We start from the raw sequence: 19,131 nt of genomic DNA on the forward strand, positions 1-19,131 counted from the left end.
TACATACACACACACACACACACACACACACACACACACACACACACACAGATGCTGACTGTCATGGGTAATTACCTAAAAAAATAAAACCGCTTTTCAGCATCCTTCTGTACTTCCTCATCCAGTTTGTTCCCAAAGAAGTCCTCTCTGTCCACCACCAGGAACTCTGTTTCCTCCAGGCAGACCACTGTTGCCTTCTTTAAGGAAGTGCTCAGTAAGCCGACTTCCTGTGGGGACAAGCCAAGGCAAGTGAAAACCCACCCCAGGACCCCTAACTTGCAACACCACGACCTCTCTCTGACTGCAGGTTTGGGGAGGGGAACTGTACTCCTGCTTAAAATTCCCTTCTGTGTCCCCTTTATGATACGCTACTTCCAGAAAAAGAGGCAACAGGCTTAGCCAAAGCAGAGAATTGGAGGCTGGGAGACCTAAGAAGTCACTGCACCTCTGGGGATCAGACAGAACAGAGCTTCTCTAAGCTTCCTCCACTCATCATCCTTATTTGCCGGACAAAAATTTAAATGATTCCAGGCATATTAAATAGGTCTACAGAAGCTGGAGCAATAGCACATGGTAGGACATTTGCCTTGCATGTGAGCGACTGGATGGATCCGGATTCAATCCCCAGCATCCCATATGGTCCCCCAAGTCTGCCAGGAGTGATTTCTGAGTGCAAAACCAGGAGTGGTTCCCCCCCCCCCCCATGTCTACAAATCAAACATTGACTGAGACTCAATCAAAGCAACCTATTTTACTTTTTTTGTTGTTTGTTTCCTTGTTTGTGGGCCACATCCAACAGCACTCAGGGGTTACTCCTGGCTATGTGTTCAAAAGTTACTCCTGAGTGGCTTGGGGAACTATATGAGATGCTAGGGATCAAACCTGGGCTGGCTGTGTACAGGCAAAAAAACAAATGCCCTATTCGCTAAAAGCAACCTATTTTATTTTATTTTGGTTTTTGGGTCACACCCGGTAGTGCTCAGGAGTTCCTCCTGGCTCTATGCTCAGAAATCACTCCTGGCGATCTCAGGGGACTATATGGGATGCTGGGATTCCAACCACCGTCCTTCTGCATGCAAGGCAAATGCCCTACCTCCATGATATCTCTCTGGCCCCTAAAAGCAACCTATAAAACAAAAAGTTTTAAGTCTCATGAGTGCATCTAGGGAATGCTACCCACAATTTAAGAAGCTGAGCCAAACCCCACAGACAGAAACAGTACTGTGGCTATTACTGGGCCCAGCCCTCATCTTTCAGTAGGCAGAAAAGGCAGAACTGGGCTTGCTGGAGTCCATCCAGCAGTGAACTCTGGCTCATCCCATCTTGACCCAGGAAGCCCCTTCCCAATCCTACCCCAAAGCAGTCGCCTTTGGTCAGAACTTTGGGATGGTGATCCAGGAAGGCACTGCTGCCATCCTCGTCTTCGGTCATTGCCACTGTGCCCAGGTAGATGAAGTAAAAGCTGTTGAACTGTTGCTCCTTCTTGATGATCACGCGCCTGCGGCCAAACCTGGGGTGAGACCAGAAATGGTGACCCAGGGAACATGGAGCCCAGGTGAAGGGGTCCACGCAAGTGTGTTCCTTCCAGAACATGGAAGTACACAACCAAGGTCTCAACAGGACCCTGGTTGTGGTCAGCCCAGAAACACTATGTTTGACCTGATCAACACTCCATTCCCTAATTCTTTTAGATAGAAGCTTTCTAAGCACAGAGCCCTGATCAACCTGCATAGGAGTGAGGTAAAGGCTCAGTGAGCCATCAAAGAGCAAGTAAATGAACAAACACTGAAAGCGAAAGATGAGTTGTCAACTGCTTAGGAGTCAGGCCTTAGAGTCCAGCCAGGGTCCAAATCCTCATTCTGCTTCTAGCTGCAAGATGGGGCAGCTCAGATCCTCTTTCTCAGGGGCTCCAGGAAATTCCTCTTATGATCCCTACAGAGCACTTGGGCAAGAAATGCCCAGATCCAGAGCAAACTAATAATTTCTGTTTGTTTTGGGGTCACATTGGGAGGTGCTTAGGGATACTACCTGTTCTATGCTTCAGATTTGGAGGATGACTCTTAATAGTGCCCAGAGGACATGTGGTCCAGTCTGTTCAGTCTGCTGAACAATCTCTCAAGTTTCTGGGAGTTAGTATTTCTTTTATTTGGTTTTGGGCCATACCAAACAGCGTTCAGGAATCACGCCTGACTCGTGCTCAAAAATCACTTTTTTTTTGTTTTGTTTTGTTTTGGGGCCAAACCTGGCAGTGCTCAGGGTTTACTTCTGGCTTTGAGCTCAGGAATACCTCATGGCAAGCTTGAGGAACCATATGGGATGTGAGGGATTGAACCCAGGTCAGTCACATGCAAGTAAATACCCTACCTGCTGTTCTATGACTTTGGCTCTGCAGGAGTCACACCTTTTATTTTTGGGGGGCACACCCAGCAGCACTCAGGGAACACTACTGGCTCTGCACTCAGAATTCACTCTTGCACTATAGAGATAGTACAGCAGTAGGGCATTTGCCTTACATGCAGCTGATCTAGGACAAACGGTGGTTCGAATCCCGGCATCCCATATGGTCCCCCGTGCCTGCCAGGAGCAATTTTATTTTGTTGTTGTTTGGTTTTTGGATCACACCCAGCAGTGCTTAGGGGTTACTCCTTGCACTGCGCTCAGAAATTGCTCCTGGCAGGCTCAGGGGACCATATGGATGCTGGGATTCAAACCACCATCCTTCTGCATGCAAGGCAAATGCCTTACCTCCATGCTATCTCTCCAGCCCCCAGCCAGGAACAATTTTTGAGTGCAGAGCCAGGAGTAACCCCTGAGCACCACCAGGTGTGACCCAAAAACCAAACAACAACAACAAAAAGACTTCACTGTTGGTAGGCTCAGAGGACCATATGGGATGCCAGGGATCAAATCCAGGTCAGCTGTGTGCAAGGCAAACACCTTACCTGCTGTGCTATCACTCTGGCTACCAGAAATTACTCTTGATAGGGCTCAGGAGACCATATGTGGTGCCAGGTAGCAAACCCAGTTTGGGTGCATGCAAGACAAGCATCTACCTGCTGTACTATCTCTCTGGCCCTGTTTTTTTTTCTTTTTTTTGGTTTTTGGGCCACACCTGGCAGTGCTCAGGGATTACTCCTGGCTGTCTGCTCAGAAATAGCTCCGGGCAGGCACAGGGGACCATATGGGACACCGGGATTCGAACCAACCACCTTTGGTCCTGGATCGGCTGCTTGCAAGGCAAACGCCGCTGAGCTATCTCTCCGGCTGGCCCTGTTTTTTGGGAAGAGACTTGGAAGGAAGGCCACACAGGGGGTACTCAAGAACTGTATGAGATGCTAGAGATCAAACTGGGTCAGCCATGTGCAAGACAAGCACCTTAATATCTATACAATCTCTCTGGTTCCTGGGAATTGATTTTGTTAGCTCAGGAAGTTTGTTTTTTGATTTATTTTCTTTTGGGATCACACCTGGCAGTGCTCAGGACTTATTCCTGTCTCTGCACTCAGGGATCTTTTCTGGTGGTGCTTAGAATGCTCAGTAGTAATCCCTGAACACTGCCAGGTGTGGCCCTCCCCACAAAAAAAAAGTGAACTTCTGAATACATAGTCAGGCATAATCCCTAAACACTGTTTGGTATGGCCTACTCATCACTGAGTGAGATGTGTGCAAGGCAAATGCCCTACCCACTATACTATCACCCCAGCTTCAGTTTCTGGTTTTGGACCACACCCGATGGTGCTCAGCGGTTACTCCTGGCTCTGCACTCAGAAATTGCTCCTGACAGGTTCAGGGGACCATAAGGGATTTCAGGGATTGAAATCAGCCAAGTGCAAGGCAAATGCCTAATTGTTGTGCTATATTGCTCAGGCTCTCAATTTCTGTATTTTAAATGTAAGTCCAAATCTCATTTCTATGTGAATTCATTTACTGCATTCATTCAATAAGTTAAGTAAATGCCAACTGATTTCTCATGCACAGTGATAAAGGACACTGATGTTGCTCTCAAAATAACACATATAGTAAAAAAAGGTTTGAAACAGAGAGAGAGAGAGAGAGAGAGAGAGAGAGAGAGAGAGAGAGAGAGAGAGAGAGAGAGAGAGAGAGAGAGACTCTTCTGCATGGATAAAGACAAAGCAGATGGGAGCTGGTGAGATGGTTCAGGAGACTGGAGCACATCCTGATTGCAGATGGCCCAGGTTTAATTCCGAAAATGGTCTTCTAAGCATGCCTGAAAGTAGATTCCCAAGCACTGGGCTGGGTGCAGCCCCAAGTACAGCCAAAACACAGTCTAAAAACAGGACAAGCAGATGGTTCTCTCTGCCTGGAACAGCCCTGTCTGCACCTCTACCTATTTAACAAGCCTGTTCAAATGCCACCTCCCTACCTCCCCCCAACTGGGAAGCTGCCTCTTCCCCTAGGAGTTTGACTTCAGCTAGATCCTGTGCAGATCACCAAGGAAGCTGGATGTGAAGGAAGAATTCAAGACACAAACCTACAGCAATTTCCATCCCGACCTAACAGCTGAACTAACTTCAAACATCCAGCCCCCAAAAGCTCCTGACAATGTTTCCATGTGTGTACATGTGTGTGAGTCTCCTCCAAGGCACCTTACATCTATGAACTACCTGCACCACAGTCTCTTCTAGGGACTGGGGAAGTCTTTGGGGAATCACTATTTTTGGTTTTTGTTTTTTTGGGGTCACACCCGGTAACGCTCAGGGGTTACTCCTGGCTATGTGCTCAGAAGTTGCTCCTGGCTTGGGGGACCATATGGGACACCGGGGGATCGAACTGCGGTCCGACCAAGGATAGCGCAGGCAAGGCAGGCACCTTACCTTTAGCGCCACCGCCCGGCCCCGAGGAATCACTATTAATATATTTTTCATTCTGGGGCTACACCTAACGGTGTGCAAGGGCTATTCCCAATGCATGTTTTGAGGACCATGAGGTGCCAAGGATTAAACTTGGGCCTCCCACATCCAAAGCCAGTGCTCCAGCCCTTAGAGCCACCTCCTGTGCTTAAAATTATGGTTTCAGTATAGGAAAAATACAGTTAAGACAACAGCTGAGGGCTGGAGAGATAACACAGCGGTAGGGCGTTTGCCTTGCACACAGCTGACCCGAGATGGACCTGGGTTTGATTCCTGGCATCCCATATGGTCCCCGAGCCTGCCAGGGACAATTTCTGAGTACAGAGCCAGGCATAACTCTTGAGTGCCGCTGGGTGCGGCCCAAAAACAAAACAAAAAAATCAATGAAGAAATACTAAAAAAGACTGTGAGTTCAGTTCTGGATCACCCAGTAATGAAACTATTGCAATAAAGCAAGTCACACAGACACATTTTCCAACTACATAAATGTTTAAAAAAAAAAAAAAGATAACAGTTGGGGCTGAAGTGGTGACACAAATGGTGAGGCATCTGCCTTGCATGCGCTAGCCTAGGACAGAGCACAGTTCGATCCTCTGGCATCCCATATGGTCTCCCAAGCCAGGAGTGATTTCTGAGCACATAGCCAGGAGTAACCCCTGAACATCACTGGGTGTTGCGCCCCCCAAAAAAGATAACAGCTGACAAAAAATTAATTTGTGTAGGGGTTGGGGAAGTAGCTCACAGGTCTGAGAAACAATGCTTCACATATGAGAACCCCAGGTTCAGTCGTCATTACCAGAAGATTCCCTGAGCATTGCTGAGTGACTGACTCCTAAGTAATAAGTTGGGACAGTGAGTTGTTTCGAGCACAATTCAGTGTGGTCCCGAAGTCACTTAAAATGAATCTTTTTTCCTTTCCTTTTTTTAAATTTAATTGTTGTTTGGTTTGGTTTTTGGACCACTCCAGGCAGTAGTCAGCTCTTATTTTGGGCTATGTGCTCAGGGATCACTTTTGGTAGGCCTTAGGGAATAATATCGTATGCCAGGGATCAAACCTGGGTCAGCTGCATGTAAGTCAAATGCTCCACCCGCTGTGCTCTCAATCTATCCCTGAATTATTTTTCTGTCATCCCTGAGGCCGTTTCCTCAATAGAAAAGTGCAGAAAGAGGAACAACTCCCCACTGAGTTCTGATCACAGCCTCTCCAGATGCTGCCAGCACCTTCACTCACTATCCAAAAATGGTGGTGAGGAACGATGCTGCCTGTGGGGCCCCACTCCACCTGGCTCTTTCTGCCCCACCAGCCCACACCACAGTTGTGCTCACTGACCTTTCAAAGCGCAAGACTTTGGCCAGCTGCAGCTGCAGTGACTCTGAGTAGTTGCGGAAGCTGTCTAGATTCTGAAGGAGGTTGCAGAGGTCCTTGACTTCTTTCTCCGTCCTCCAGGTGGGCAGCTTCTGCATTATATGAATGGCTTTGGGGGACATGTGGTCCTGGAGAAAGAGGACTGGAGTGACACTCAGAATCTCAGTGTTTCCCCAGGGGCAGACAGATGACTCCTGGAGGCCTGCCATCCTGTTTATTCTGTTCCTGGACAATATTCTGACAGAGGACATGGAGATGGCACCTCACTCAGGGTCTCTGCTGATCCACACCATCTAACAGCCCTGAGTGCTGCTAGGGGGCCACCCCCACCCAACACCACCATTCCACAGATGAAGATGAGAGGCAGGATGGTACACTCCATCTGCTGCAGGCCAGGCCTATCTCCCACCTCCTCTTCGGCTCTTCACTGCCCCCTCCTTGGGCAACTGGGGTTCCCAGAGCCTTTCAGCATTACTGTCAGTGGCTTCTCCCTCCACAGCCTTTCTTCCTCGTAGTCTAGATGAGCTAAGAGAAGCTAGAGACATTCCCAGCAGCCTGGACTTCAGATTCCACCACTACTATGACATGCTAACACCCTCCAGGCTGCTCCAGTACCCAAGAGCCCATCTTTGTTTGCTACACTTGAGGGAGTGGTGGCTGGGATGGGACTGGGTCTTTGTGCTTATGCACCAGGTAACAGCATTTGCACACATTACCCAGGGTTCAAGGAGCAAGGGTGCTAGGACCCAGTTATGCACCTGTAGGCACCACCATGGACCAAACTTATGGCATCACACTTGCCCAGAAAATGACTTTACCACTGAGCCATCCCTTGGCCATCCCCTTGCCTCCTCAGGGGAAAATTTTAACTCCTTTTTTACTGCCTAGGAGTTCCCAATGGTCTGGCCCTAACCTCCACACCATTCTTTGTTCACCTCCAGCCAGCCTCATCTCCTTTCTTCATTGTTTAGTCTTTATCCTTTATTAAGTCCTTGTAGGCATCTAGATGCCAACTTTACTTTGGTTTAGAAGTCAATCTTATGGGGGCAGAATCCCAAGAAGAGCTCAGGGGCCACTCCCAGGGATACCTGGTAAACAGGTTGGAAGGTTCAATGCTAAGGCCTGGTATGGGTATGGCTAGGCATTGTGGTGCTGCAGGACACCAGAGTCACACCTGGTGTGCTCAGAGAGCCAGAGAGGTGCTGGGGACTTAACTCAGTGTCTCATGGTTACCAGGCATGCACTCCCTGACTGTGCCTTCCACTGTGCTCCCTGTGGTTCTGTTTCAAATGCAGAGGAGCTGAGGACCAAAAGGGATCTCTGAGATCAGCTTGGGAACAGGAAGCAACCCTAAGTGGCAAGTTCAGATGTACTGTGGTCCTAACACCCAGTCCAATAACTTAAGGTGTGGATGCAGGAAGAAAATCCCCCATGTGGACTTACCTCTTCTGCCATGAAGTCCATTGTGTCAAAATGGATTCGGCCTTCTTTCTTTTTCTAAAAGAAATATGGGAGAGGAGGGGAGGTGGTTGGAGAATCAGCAAGACTGAGCCTGAATTTTCTATTTTTATTTTTGACCAGACCTGTGGATGCTCAGGGCTGACTCCTAACTTGACTCTGCTCAGGAACTGCAGCTGGAGGGGCTCAGGGGACCATATAAGATGCTGGAAATCAAAACAGGATCAGACATGTGCAAGGCAAGTGCCCTACTACTGTGCTATCACTCAGGACCTTGTACTTCAAGTTTTGCATTTGTAATCTCCCCAGAGCAGGTGGAGACAGGAAGTCATGGCAGCTTCCCTACAGCATCTCTCTCTTCCACCTCTCAAATGCCGTCAGACTCAGCCCAGGACTTGGGTCTAGCATGGCAACTAGAAACAGAAGTTAGGGGGAGGGAAAGAATGGCAGAAAGAAGGCTGAAGATGGAAAGAAAAAGGTAAATAAGCAAACTCGTTGGGGAACAGGAGACAAAGGAAAGAAGAAATAAGGCCAACCTTGGCTAATTGTGAGGAGTCGTTTAGTAAGTATCCAGGCATGGCACAGCTTCCTTGGCTTACGCCTCATCCTCAGCAGGACTAGGCAGGTATTATTCTGCCCACTGGGGACTTGAAAGAGGCAAAGGGGTCTGCCTGAGGAGCTCAAGGTTCTTGTCTAGAGTGGGAGGAGGAGAAGGAAACAGCCAATCCTGTTTCCTGAAAGATGCTGAAAGAGAAAGGGATAGGAAGAGGGACAAGAGATGGAAGAGGCATGAGAGACCGCACAGGCCCAGACCACCATCCTGACTAAACCAGAGCCCCTTTTGCTCTGCAGGAAACCAGCTTACCGCTCTTCTTTCCCTCAGCCTTAGCCCCCAGCTTTGCTCAGCAGCCACAGGAGCCCTCTGTCAGCAGCTCCTGAGAGTCCGCTCCACTCAAGGCCATAACGGCTGAGCAGTGTTCCCCATCTTGTCTAGCACTCTCCTCACATGGTGACTGTCTTCATTAACTTTTAACTCCCAGACATTGGCCCAAGTCCACAATTCGCTCCTAGTCTCCAAGGTTCATGCTTCAGTATAGAATACTTTCACAGACTGACCTCAAGCCCTCAGGTTATCTGACTTTTACTCAATCCCTCAAGTTATGTGACTTTTCCTTAATCCTGTATGTTTTGTGACATTTCCTCAATCCCTCAGGTAGACTTTTCCTCTTTTCCTCTGCCAGCCACATGGCAGGATCAGTCTGTGGACTCGGGGAATAGACAACATATTTCTTGATGATGACCAGCAGAACCCCACTCCCTGCTACCTTTTCAACTCATCCACAGTGTCACATTTCCTGCACCCCTGAGCTCATCTGAGAGCATCTTTCTTCCCTCTCCTACATTCCTCTCAAAACAAAACAGAACAACAAAAAACCTCCCCTATCTCCCTCTCCTTGGCCACTGTCCTTAGAAACAATTTTGGGTTACTAAGCTCCAAAAGAAAATGATGGCAGCAGGGACCAGAGTGATAGCACAGCTATAAGGCATTTGCCTTGTATGCAGCTGACCCGGGATGAACCTGGGTTTGATCCCCGGCATCCCATATGGTCCCCCGAGCCTGCCAGGAGCGATTTCTGAGCAGAGCCAGGAACAATCCCTGAGCACTGTCATGTGTGGCCCAAAAACCACAAAAAAAAAAAAAAAATGATGGCAGCAGACTCTTCCCAGGTAGACTAGTCCAGGCCAAAAATTGGAAGGGGTGAGAAAATTCCCCTCTCTGCCCACAGCCACATCCCATACCCTTTGACAGAAATGACCCAGCTCCACAACTGAACTCAAATAATATGAACAGCTAACCCTTCTCAGGTGTACCAGACTACAGGCTGAAAACTGGGGTGATTTTGGAATGGAGATTGGCTGAGCCACCCCACCCCTACCCATCCTGCCACTTTCTTGGTAGAAAAATGGCCCAGCTCCTCTATCACCTTCCAAAAGAAAATGATGTCCACCAACTCTTCCCAGATAGTCTGGTACAGTTTGAAAACTCTGGGGAAGCTTCCCCTTTCTTCCTGAAGGCAAAGCAGCCCAACATGACACCCTATACTCTCCAACAAACAGCCCAGCTCCATGATTTATTTTTTATTTATTTATTTTTATTTTTTAATTTATTTAAAAAAAAAAACATTACAAGTTGACATAACTGATAATAATACATTTTAGGAAGACTAAAAGCAACATTTTTTAAAAAGTAGAAAATTGAAAGAAAAACTAAAGAGATGGAACAGAAAGGAAAGACTATTTTTGAAAACTCACAATGAATTAATTGAAGCAGCAGCAGAAAATTTAAATTTTAGTAAAATTTAGTAAACTCTTTTTTTTTTAAAGAATAAGCGTTAAAAAAAAAGTACAGTAATAAAGGTGTGAGAGTGGCAATTTTTGTTTGCATAGGCCCAGCAAAATATAGATAAAATGAAAAAAGAAAGCCTTGTCCTAAATACAAAGAGACCTTAATATCCCTAAAGCTCTCTGGTATAAGACTGACTCTGGGTTCCAGACATACTAGGTTGTCCAACCCCTGGTTCATTCTCTGTGGTCACAGGAAATTTTTTTTCACACATTAGCTGTTATTGTTATCCAGTTTTTGTCGTTGAAGATTCTGGTTTCTGTGCCAGAGGATTCTGGTTTGTGTGGTTTCTGTGTTTCATCGAAGTCAGGATGTGGCCAGCTCCACAATTTAACTGTATCAAACTGCCAGAACCAGAGCCATAGCACAGCAAGTGGGACTACCTTGCATGCAGCAGACCTGAGTTCAGTCCCCAGCATCTCTTATGGCCCCCCTGGGAGGAGCCTGCCAGGAGTAATTTCTGAATGTAGAGTCACGAATAACTCCTGAGCAACTTCTAGTGTGGCCCCAAAACCAAACAAAAAGATAACCTAATCAAACTGTCAAACCACCAAATATGTTCCAGATCTATAAATTCTGGGAGCCAGAGTGATGATGCTAGAGGTAAGGTGTCTGCCTTGCAAGCGCTAGCCTAGGACGGATCACAGTTCGAATCCCCAGCATCCCTTATGGTCCCCCCAAGCCAGGGGCGATTTCTGAGTGCATAGCCAGGAGTAATCCTTGAGCATGTGGGTTACAATGGGTGTGGCCCAAAACCAAAAACAAAACAGATCTATAAATTCTGGACTGTGGGCATTTGATATCACAATGTTTAAAAGTAATGTCAGCACAGTAAATCTTTTTTTTTTTAGGGAAGGGTGTCACACCCGGCAGTGTGTCACACCCAGAAGTGCTTAGGGGTTACTCCTGGCTCTGAGTTCAGAAATCACTCCTGGCAGGCTCAGGGGACTATATGGGATGCTGGGATTCAAACCACCAACTGCCCAGGATTGTCTGCGTACAAGGCAAATTCCCTACCACTGTGCTATCTCTCCAGCCTCAGCACAGTAAATCTAATGGGAAAGCTATTTAGAAGACCACAAAGCTTGGTGAGCCTGAACAGTAACACAGAGCCAATGCCCAGTGAATCCTTAGACACTGACTTAGTAATACCAATTGAAAGATGTAACCATTATTTCAAATAGGCCCTTATTGATATAAGTTTTTTTTTGTTTGTTTTTTTGGTTTTTGGGCCACACCCGGCGGTGCTCAGGGCTTACTCCTGGCTGTCTGCTCAGAAATAGCTCCTGGCAGGCACAGGGGACCATATGGAACACTGGGATTCGAACCAACCACCTTTGGTCCTGGATCGGCTGCTTGCAAGGCAAATGCCGCTGTGCTATCTCTCCGGGCCCTGATATAAGTTTTGATAGAATTATTATCATTTACTTTTGTGTTGTAACACATAATTTGAAGTAAATATTTTTGTGCAGAACTAGAGTGCTATTTGCTGGACCCTCCCTCTTAAGGCCTCCTTACCATGCAGGGTTTTAATGCTTACATCCCAGTAAGAGAAGACAGGCTGATTTCGCTGAGCACTCTCAATGACCTGGTATTCCCGAAATCCCCGCAGGCCTTGGCGGAACATCTTACACACTCGGATCATTATGATGATATCGATGATGATCTGAAACAGACGCTGGGGAGACAAAACAAAAATCAGTAGCAAGTATCTGCTCTCTGAAGCCAATAGCAAATGGGAGAGAGCAGTGGAACAGAGGATCTACACAGGGTTAAAACAAGACAGAAGGCAGAGGATGGGTTCCTTGTTCAGGAAAGTTGCAGAGGCCTTTTTGAAATCATACTAGTTCCCAGGAAAATGGCCAGAGATTGGCAACTACTCCTTCATCCCAGGAGTCTGTGGTTAAAACATTGTCCAACACATTACTAAAAATGACATGCCTAGAAAAGACAGCACAGGGACAGTGGGGAGTGAGGAGAGATAATAGGGCCTAAACCTTGGGCTCAGAATGGGCTGGTAGAGGCCACAGTGCAGACTATGAGGACAGGGGAGGAAGCCAAATGCTGAGGAAAGTTTCTGACTTTCTCCCCACTCTGGAAACATGTACATGGTCTATGGGAACTTGGTGGAAGGGCAGCCACCCTCTCTCTATGTGACAAGTCAGTGCAGTTAAGGAAGCAGCTCAACACCAGATGGCACCAGACGGGAAACAATCCATCAGGGATGGACTCAGTTTCTTCAAAATGTTCATTTCTTTGCTGAAGTATATGAAGTGTGGGTACACTGAGACCTAGTAGGGAGAAGTGGACACTCTGGTTCAGGGTGTGGTGTTGTTAGTATGAAAACCTATCTTTAATGGTATTTCCCATCGCAGTGCCTAAAAATTTAAAGATTTAATATATTTTTAAAAATATCTTGAGGGGGATGGGGCCGGGCGGTGGCGCTGGAGGTAAGGTGCCTGCCTTGCCTGCGCTAGCCTAGGACGGACCGCGGTTCGATCCCCCGGCGTCCCATATGGTCCCCCAAGAAGCCAGGAGCAACTTCTGAGCGCATAGCCAGGAGTAACCCCTGAGCGTCACAGGGTGTGGCCCAAAAACCAAAAAAAAAAAAAAAAAATATCTTGAGGGGGCCGGAGAGATAGCATGGAGGTAGCGCGTTTTTCTTGCATGCAGAAGGATAGTGGTTTGAATCCCAGCATCCCATATGGACCCCTGAGCCTGCCAGGAGCAATTTCTGAGCCTAGAGCCAGGAGTAACCCTTGAGCAATGCCAGGTGTGACCCAAAAACAAAAACAAAAACAAAAGGGGCCGGAGAGATAGCATGGAGGTAAGGCATTTGCCTTTCGTGCAGAAGGTTGGTGATTCAAATCCCGACATCCCATATAGCGCTGCCGGGTGTAACCCAAAAAAACAAAAACAAAAACAAAAAACAAAAAATATCTTGAGAAAAATATAAGGTATGGAGTTATTTCTAGAATGAGATTCAAGAGATATTCAAACAAATGCAAACTTGCATTCTGATTCACAATAACAAGTTATGAAAAATAGGAAGAAATAAGGAAATTGAGTATGACAGGATATTATAATATTGTAAATTTAGGGTGGGGCTTTTGGGAGTTTGGGGACAAAATGCCTGTTCATGCTAGGAGTTATTTCTGACTCTGCACTCAGGAATTACTCCTGGTGGTACCCAGAGGACCAAATGGGAGGTGGGATCAGCGCATGAAAACAAGTGCCCTACCTGTAGTACTATCGCTCTGGCCCAAAGTTAGGGTTATTTTTATGCTCTAATTATAATGTGGTTATGCTTTTATTTTATTTTTTGAGGTCGGTCACAACCAGCAGTACTCAGGGGTTTGCTTTTATTTTTTTGTATTTATTTATTTTTATTTATTTATTTATTTATTTTGGTTTTGGGGCCACACCCGTTTGACGCTCAGGGGGTTACTCCTGGCTATGTGCTCAGAAATCGCCCCTGGCTTGGGGGGACCATATGGGACACCGGGGGATCGAACCATGGTCCGTCCGCTTGCAAGGCAGACACCTTCCCGGCCCCCTGATTTTTTTTTTTTTTAAGTATCATAGGGGTCAGAACATAGTACAGCAGGTAGACTTGCCTTGCATGCAACTGACCTGGTTTGATCCCTGGATCTCATACAGTCTCCTGGGCACTGTCAGGAGCAATTCCTGAGTACAGAGCCAAGAGTAACTTCTGAATATCACCAGATATGGCCCCCAATCAAAATAATGATTTTGATAATGATAACAATAAATGATAATGTCATAAGGCATTCAGCTTTCTTTCAAATAATTTGTAAAAGAATTGAGGTGGTAGCTCAGCAGTAGAGCAATTGCCTTGCATGTGTAAGGCACTGGGTTTGATCCCTGGCACCATATACTACATACAAAGTTCAAATGATTCAAAAACTTAGATGGGGAGGCTGGAGCTCAGGGGTTACTTCTGGCTATACGCTCAGAAATCGCTCCTGGCAGGCTCAGGGAACCATATGGGATGCCAGGATTCAAACCACCATCCTTCTGCATGCAAGGCAAATACCTCCATGCTATCTCTTCGTTCCCTGAAATGAATGTTTTTGAAGTACAGATTGGAAGGAGCACTTCAACTTCAAGAAATGGGCCAGACAGTGTAGAAGACACTTGGTTTACATGTAGTTGACTCTTGATACTGCACAGGGTCCCCTGAACACGCCTGGGATCACTACTGAGTGACCCGAGTACTGCCAGGTGTGGCCTCAAGTGGCCCTCCTCTCTGAGATAAATTGGGATCATATGTGGTACTGGGACCAAACCCAGATCAGCTGCATGTAAAGCAAGCACTCTACCTGCTGTAACATCTCTCTGACCCTAGAAAGGCTTTAATAAAATTGATACTGAATACAATTTGCTATTATCAGGCTCTAGTCTAGTAGCGCTAATTTAAGCCTTTTATAATTATCATCTTATTTAATCAACAACCAATGTAAGCATTAGCTCCGACTTCATCTTCATCCATTAGAGAAATAGGCACAGCAGTTCCAGCCATTTTCTGAAAGCTAAAGCCTGTCTCAACTCAGAAAAGGACAGAAGCCTGTCTCAACTCAGAAAAGGACAGGACTTGCACCTGGTCTGTCTTCAAAGCTCAAAGATCAGTCACTTGTTCTCGCCCTGTTGCCAGACCTCTTTCCCCTGATCTCAGAACAGCAACAAACTTATGAGCATACAGGTGCTCAGAGTGGAGCCTGAAACTTGCCCAGTGTCACCACATTCACATTTCACCTGCTTCTCTTTTCCTCCCAACACTGCTCCTCCCTCCCAGTATACAAGGATCCTGAGGTTTAACTTCCTAAGCTTCATGGTTATTGAGATGGCAAAAGGCCCAACTGGTCTCTTTGTCTTTCAGTGGTTTGAGTGATAGCACAGCAGGTAATGCATTTGCCTCACATGAGGCCAACCCAGGTTCGATTCTGGACATCCCATATGGTCCCCTGAGCCTGCCAGGTGTGATTTCTGAGTGCAGAGCCAGGAGTAACCCCAGAGTACCGCTGGGTGTGTGGCCCAAAAACAAAACACATGATAAAAACTTGAGATGGAAAGAATGCTTTGTGAACCTGTGTATATGTGTGTTGTTACCTTTATTTTTAAGGGGGGTTGTTACTATTTATGTACCAGTGCTATTACTGGCTTGGGGGTTGCACAGACAGTGCTCAGGAGACCAACAGGTGGCAGAAATCAGATCCAGGGTCAGCCAACAGGCACAACAAATGCCATAAACCCTCCACTATTATTTTTAGCCCCTAAAATCAGTAATTTTGTTTGTTTTGGCACTATATCTGGCTGTGCTTGTGACTTACTTCTGGTTCTGTGCTCAGGAATCATGATCGGAGGGATTGGAAATAACCAAAAATCCATCATAGAGTTTTGAAACCCAATAAAATTAAATTTAATGAGAGAAAAGAGAGGACCAGTGAGACAATACAGGAGTAAGGCACCTGCCTTCCATGCAACTGTTTGCATGGATGGCATATGGTCCTCAAGTACTGCCAAGAATAATCCCTGAGCACATAGCCAGGAGTAATCCCTAAACTCTGGTGGGTCTGGCCCAATCCCAACCTTCCCCAAGGAAAACAGAAAGTGAAAGAGTGTAGAGATTTTGCTTCCATTACTAACGAGCCATCATGAGGAAAGAAATACATAAAGATCCCCTACAAGTTTAGGGGAGCTCGATAGAAACTAGAGGGCACAGAAAGAGAGATGGTAGGTGTAGATATGGACAGAGGCTGTCCCATCTGACATCCAGCTGCCTAAGGACAAAGGTATGAGGGTATCATTTCTTATGGTGCAGAGACTGTGTCAGGGAAGGAGGAGGCAGAAGTTTGGAGATTTCTGAACTGGCTCAAGAGGAGGTGACAAGTCTAAAATTTTTCTCTTGGGGCCGGAGAGGTAGTATGGAGGTAAGGCGTTTGCCTTGCATGCAGAAGGACAGTGGTTCGAACCCCAGCATCCCATAAGGTCCCTCAAGCCTGCCAGAAGCAATTTATGAGTGTAGAGCCAGGAGTATCCCCTGAGCGCTACCGGGTGTGACCCAAAAACCAAAATAAATAAATAAAATTCTCTCTCTCCAAAACTACAAAACCTCAATTTTCCTCAGGACACGTAGATTTAATTGTCTTCAGGAAGGTAAGCTGGCATCAGAATCAAATCTTAGTCAGTTTTTGGAAATTCAGGAGGAACCATTTCCATGTCAGGCACATGTAAAGCAAGCAAGCACCTTACCCTCTATGCTCTCTCCAATTCCTTCTGAACTTTCTGGGACTCATCTCTGTGGCAAGATCAAGAATCTGGATACTCAGGAGCAGGCTAACAGCTTTAGTCCTAACTAAGCTTCTATGAAAAGTTGTACAATAGATGTTTATTAACTCAGCTATGTACAAACAAAAATCAAGGGGCTGGGAAGGTGGCGCTAGAGGTAAGGTGTCTGCCTTACAAGCACTAGCCAAGGAACGGACCGCGGTTCGATCCCCCGGCGTCCCATATGGTCCCCCCAAGCCAGGGGCGATTTCTGAGCACATAGCCAGGAGTAACCCCTGAGTGTCAAACGGGTGTGGCCCAAAAACCAAAAAAAAAAAAAATCAAGATGCGTAGTTTCTGTTTATATGCATTCACAATCTGGTGAGGCAGGAAACACTTCTGCATCCATCAGAGAAAAGAGGTACAGAAGAAAATTAAAAATATATGAAGGAGGGGCCGGGCGGTGGCTCTGGAGGTAAGGTGCCTGCCTTGCCTGCGCTAGCCTAGGATGGACCGAGGTTCGATCCCCCGGCGTCCCATATGGTCCCCCAAGAAGCCAGGAGCAACTTCTGAGAGCATAGCCAGGAGTAACCCCTGAGCGTCACAGGGTGTGGTCCAAAAACCAAAAAAAAAAAAATATATATATATATATATATATATATATATATATATATATATATATATATATACATGAAGGAAGGGAAAGGAGGTAGGGAATATTTTTCTTGTTTGAGTGGTGGAGGGGATGGCACTCCTGAATCCTGTGCTCAGAGGATTATCTGTGAACCCAGATTAGGTGCATGCAAGACAAGTGCCTTAGATGCGTATGATCTCTGGCCTTGAGAACACTTTTTAACTAAGAGGGGAAAGGGAGATAAATCAAGAGGTAGGGCACTTGACTAGCATATGCAAGGTCCTAAGTTGATTCCCAGCACTTGAACCCCAAACATTGCCCAGAAGGATCCCATCACTGAACCTCCAGGCCTCATCCCTAGACTGAGCATCATCAATAGTGATCTGAATAGCAGGATCTGTTTAGTGAGTCTAAAATATGGCTAGAATAGGAGTCAGGAGCCGTGGATAAAATGAAGCGGAATTGGTAGCAGCCACTAATCAGCTACCCAGAGACCAAACTGAGCTTGTATTATGCTTTATTTAGATCTGCATAGTTTGGGTTGAAATATTGTTTTTGAGAAAAATTAGGGGGCGAAAAGGGTAGTACAGTCCTTCCCTTGCATATGGCTGATCCTGGTCAGATCCCTAAGAATCAACAGGAGTGATTCCTGAGTACAGATTCGGGAGTAAACCCTGAGTAAGAACTGCTAGGTATGACCCAAAACCAAAACAAACAAACATTTTTAATCTGTTCCTTTTCCCTTTCCCTTCACTTCATGGTTGATGTTGGAGTGTCAGGCAGTAGTGCTTGCATATGTAGTCGTGGAAATTGTTGAGGACTGTGTGTCAGATTGTGGGCTCAGACTGAGGTTTGCGCATACTTGCCTGTGATGCAGTTAGGAAATGCTGTGGCACCAAGGACTGGCCATTGCAGAGCTGCCTAGATCATGCTTGACGTGTGTACCAATGATTTGAACCCAAGACCAGCATGCATGCAAGCAGATACTCCAATGCCTCTCCTATTTCTCTGGGCCCCAAATATTGTCAAAACTTAACTTGCTGGAGCTGAAGAAATGACTTTGCTTGCAGGAGGACCAGTTTCCATTGTGTCTTGAGTACCAGCAGGAGTAAAGCCTGAGCATTAAGCCAGGAATAGGCCACTAGGCTATTAATACCTGTAGTACATCCCCCTCCACACACAGATACAAACACACCATCCACCACATATACACTGCTTATATTTAGTTGGGAAATGAATTCTTTCTCATCTCACACAACTCTGCTACCTGCTAGGCATGCTGCCTGTTTGCATCCCCAGATCGATATGGCCTCTTTCAGATATAAAACCCTTTTTGACTTTATTTGCAGTTGCAAAATGCAGTCCATATGTAATATCTAATATGCTAGCATGTTTTGACAAAGGTTTTCTTTTCTTTTTAAGCAGAGGTAGGTGGCTACTCTTAGTATTACTTAGTTACCAGGACCAGATGATACAATACTAGGATCAGGAGGCAGAGTTGTTTAGATCCTGTAATTCTGCGGTCCACCAGGATCACCCTACTATTGTCCAGGGACCTCCAGGGCCACACATAGCAGTGCTAGGTCATGGCATGCCAAGGTTTGATCCTGGGGTCCAATACCTATAGAACACACATCCTGGACTGTTGAGCTTCTGCCCTGGCTCCATTGACACAGTTGGGTTTTGGTTTTTGTTCTTTAACTCTAATTAGTTTTCTATTCTTGTGTACTAGGGGAATGAGTCTATGAGAACTGTCAGAATTTGGAGTTCTCAAACAAAAAAAAAATGTCAAGCACATGGCAGTAGAACCAAGAGCACCTTCTGTAAGACTCTAGTCTCAGGATAAACCATATTTCACTGCATCATCATCACAGACTTGATGCCAATTCTTTTTTTTTTTGGTTTTTGGGTCACACCCAGCAGCGCTTAGTGGGTACTCCTGGCAGGCTCGGGGGACCATATGGGACACCAGGATTTGAACCAATGACCTTCTGCATGAAAGGCAAACGCCTTACCTCCATGCTATCTCTCCGGCCCCTTGATGCCAATCCTTGGCCCATAAATGGGATGTAACCATTGTGTGAAAATTAATGAAAAACAGTGCCTATAT

At 46.3% G+C, this 19,131-nt stretch overlaps 1 protein-coding gene across 1 annotated transcript in view; it reads right to left on the reverse strand.

Moving 5' to 3' along the window:
• CNBD2 (cyclic nucleotide binding domain containing 2) overlaps nucleotides 1-19,131 on the reverse strand; it is a 56,133-nt gene that overhangs the window by 33,955 nt on the left and 3,047 nt on the right. Inside the window, exons 2-6 of the mRNA XM_049779459.1 lie at nucleotides 11,640-11,777; nucleotides 7,681-7,734; nucleotides 6,202-6,365; nucleotides 1,354-1,510; nucleotides 76-227 (exon numbers count right to left, since the gene is read on the reverse strand). Coding sequence (XP_049635416.1) covers nucleotides 76-227; nucleotides 1,354-1,510; nucleotides 6,202-6,365; nucleotides 7,681-7,734; nucleotides 11,640-11,777 — 665 coding nt within the window. The remainder of the gene's footprint in view (nucleotides 1-75; nucleotides 228-1,353; nucleotides 1,511-6,201; nucleotides 6,366-7,680; nucleotides 7,735-11,639; nucleotides 11,778-19,131) is intronic.

Source organism: Suncus etruscus, chromosome 9 (genome assembly GCF_024139225.1).
Source record: "Suncus etruscus isolate mSunEtr1 chromosome 9, mSunEtr1.pri.cur, whole genome shotgun sequence".
NCBI lineage: Eukaryota > Metazoa > Chordata > Mammalia > Eulipotyphla > Soricidae > Suncus > Suncus etruscus.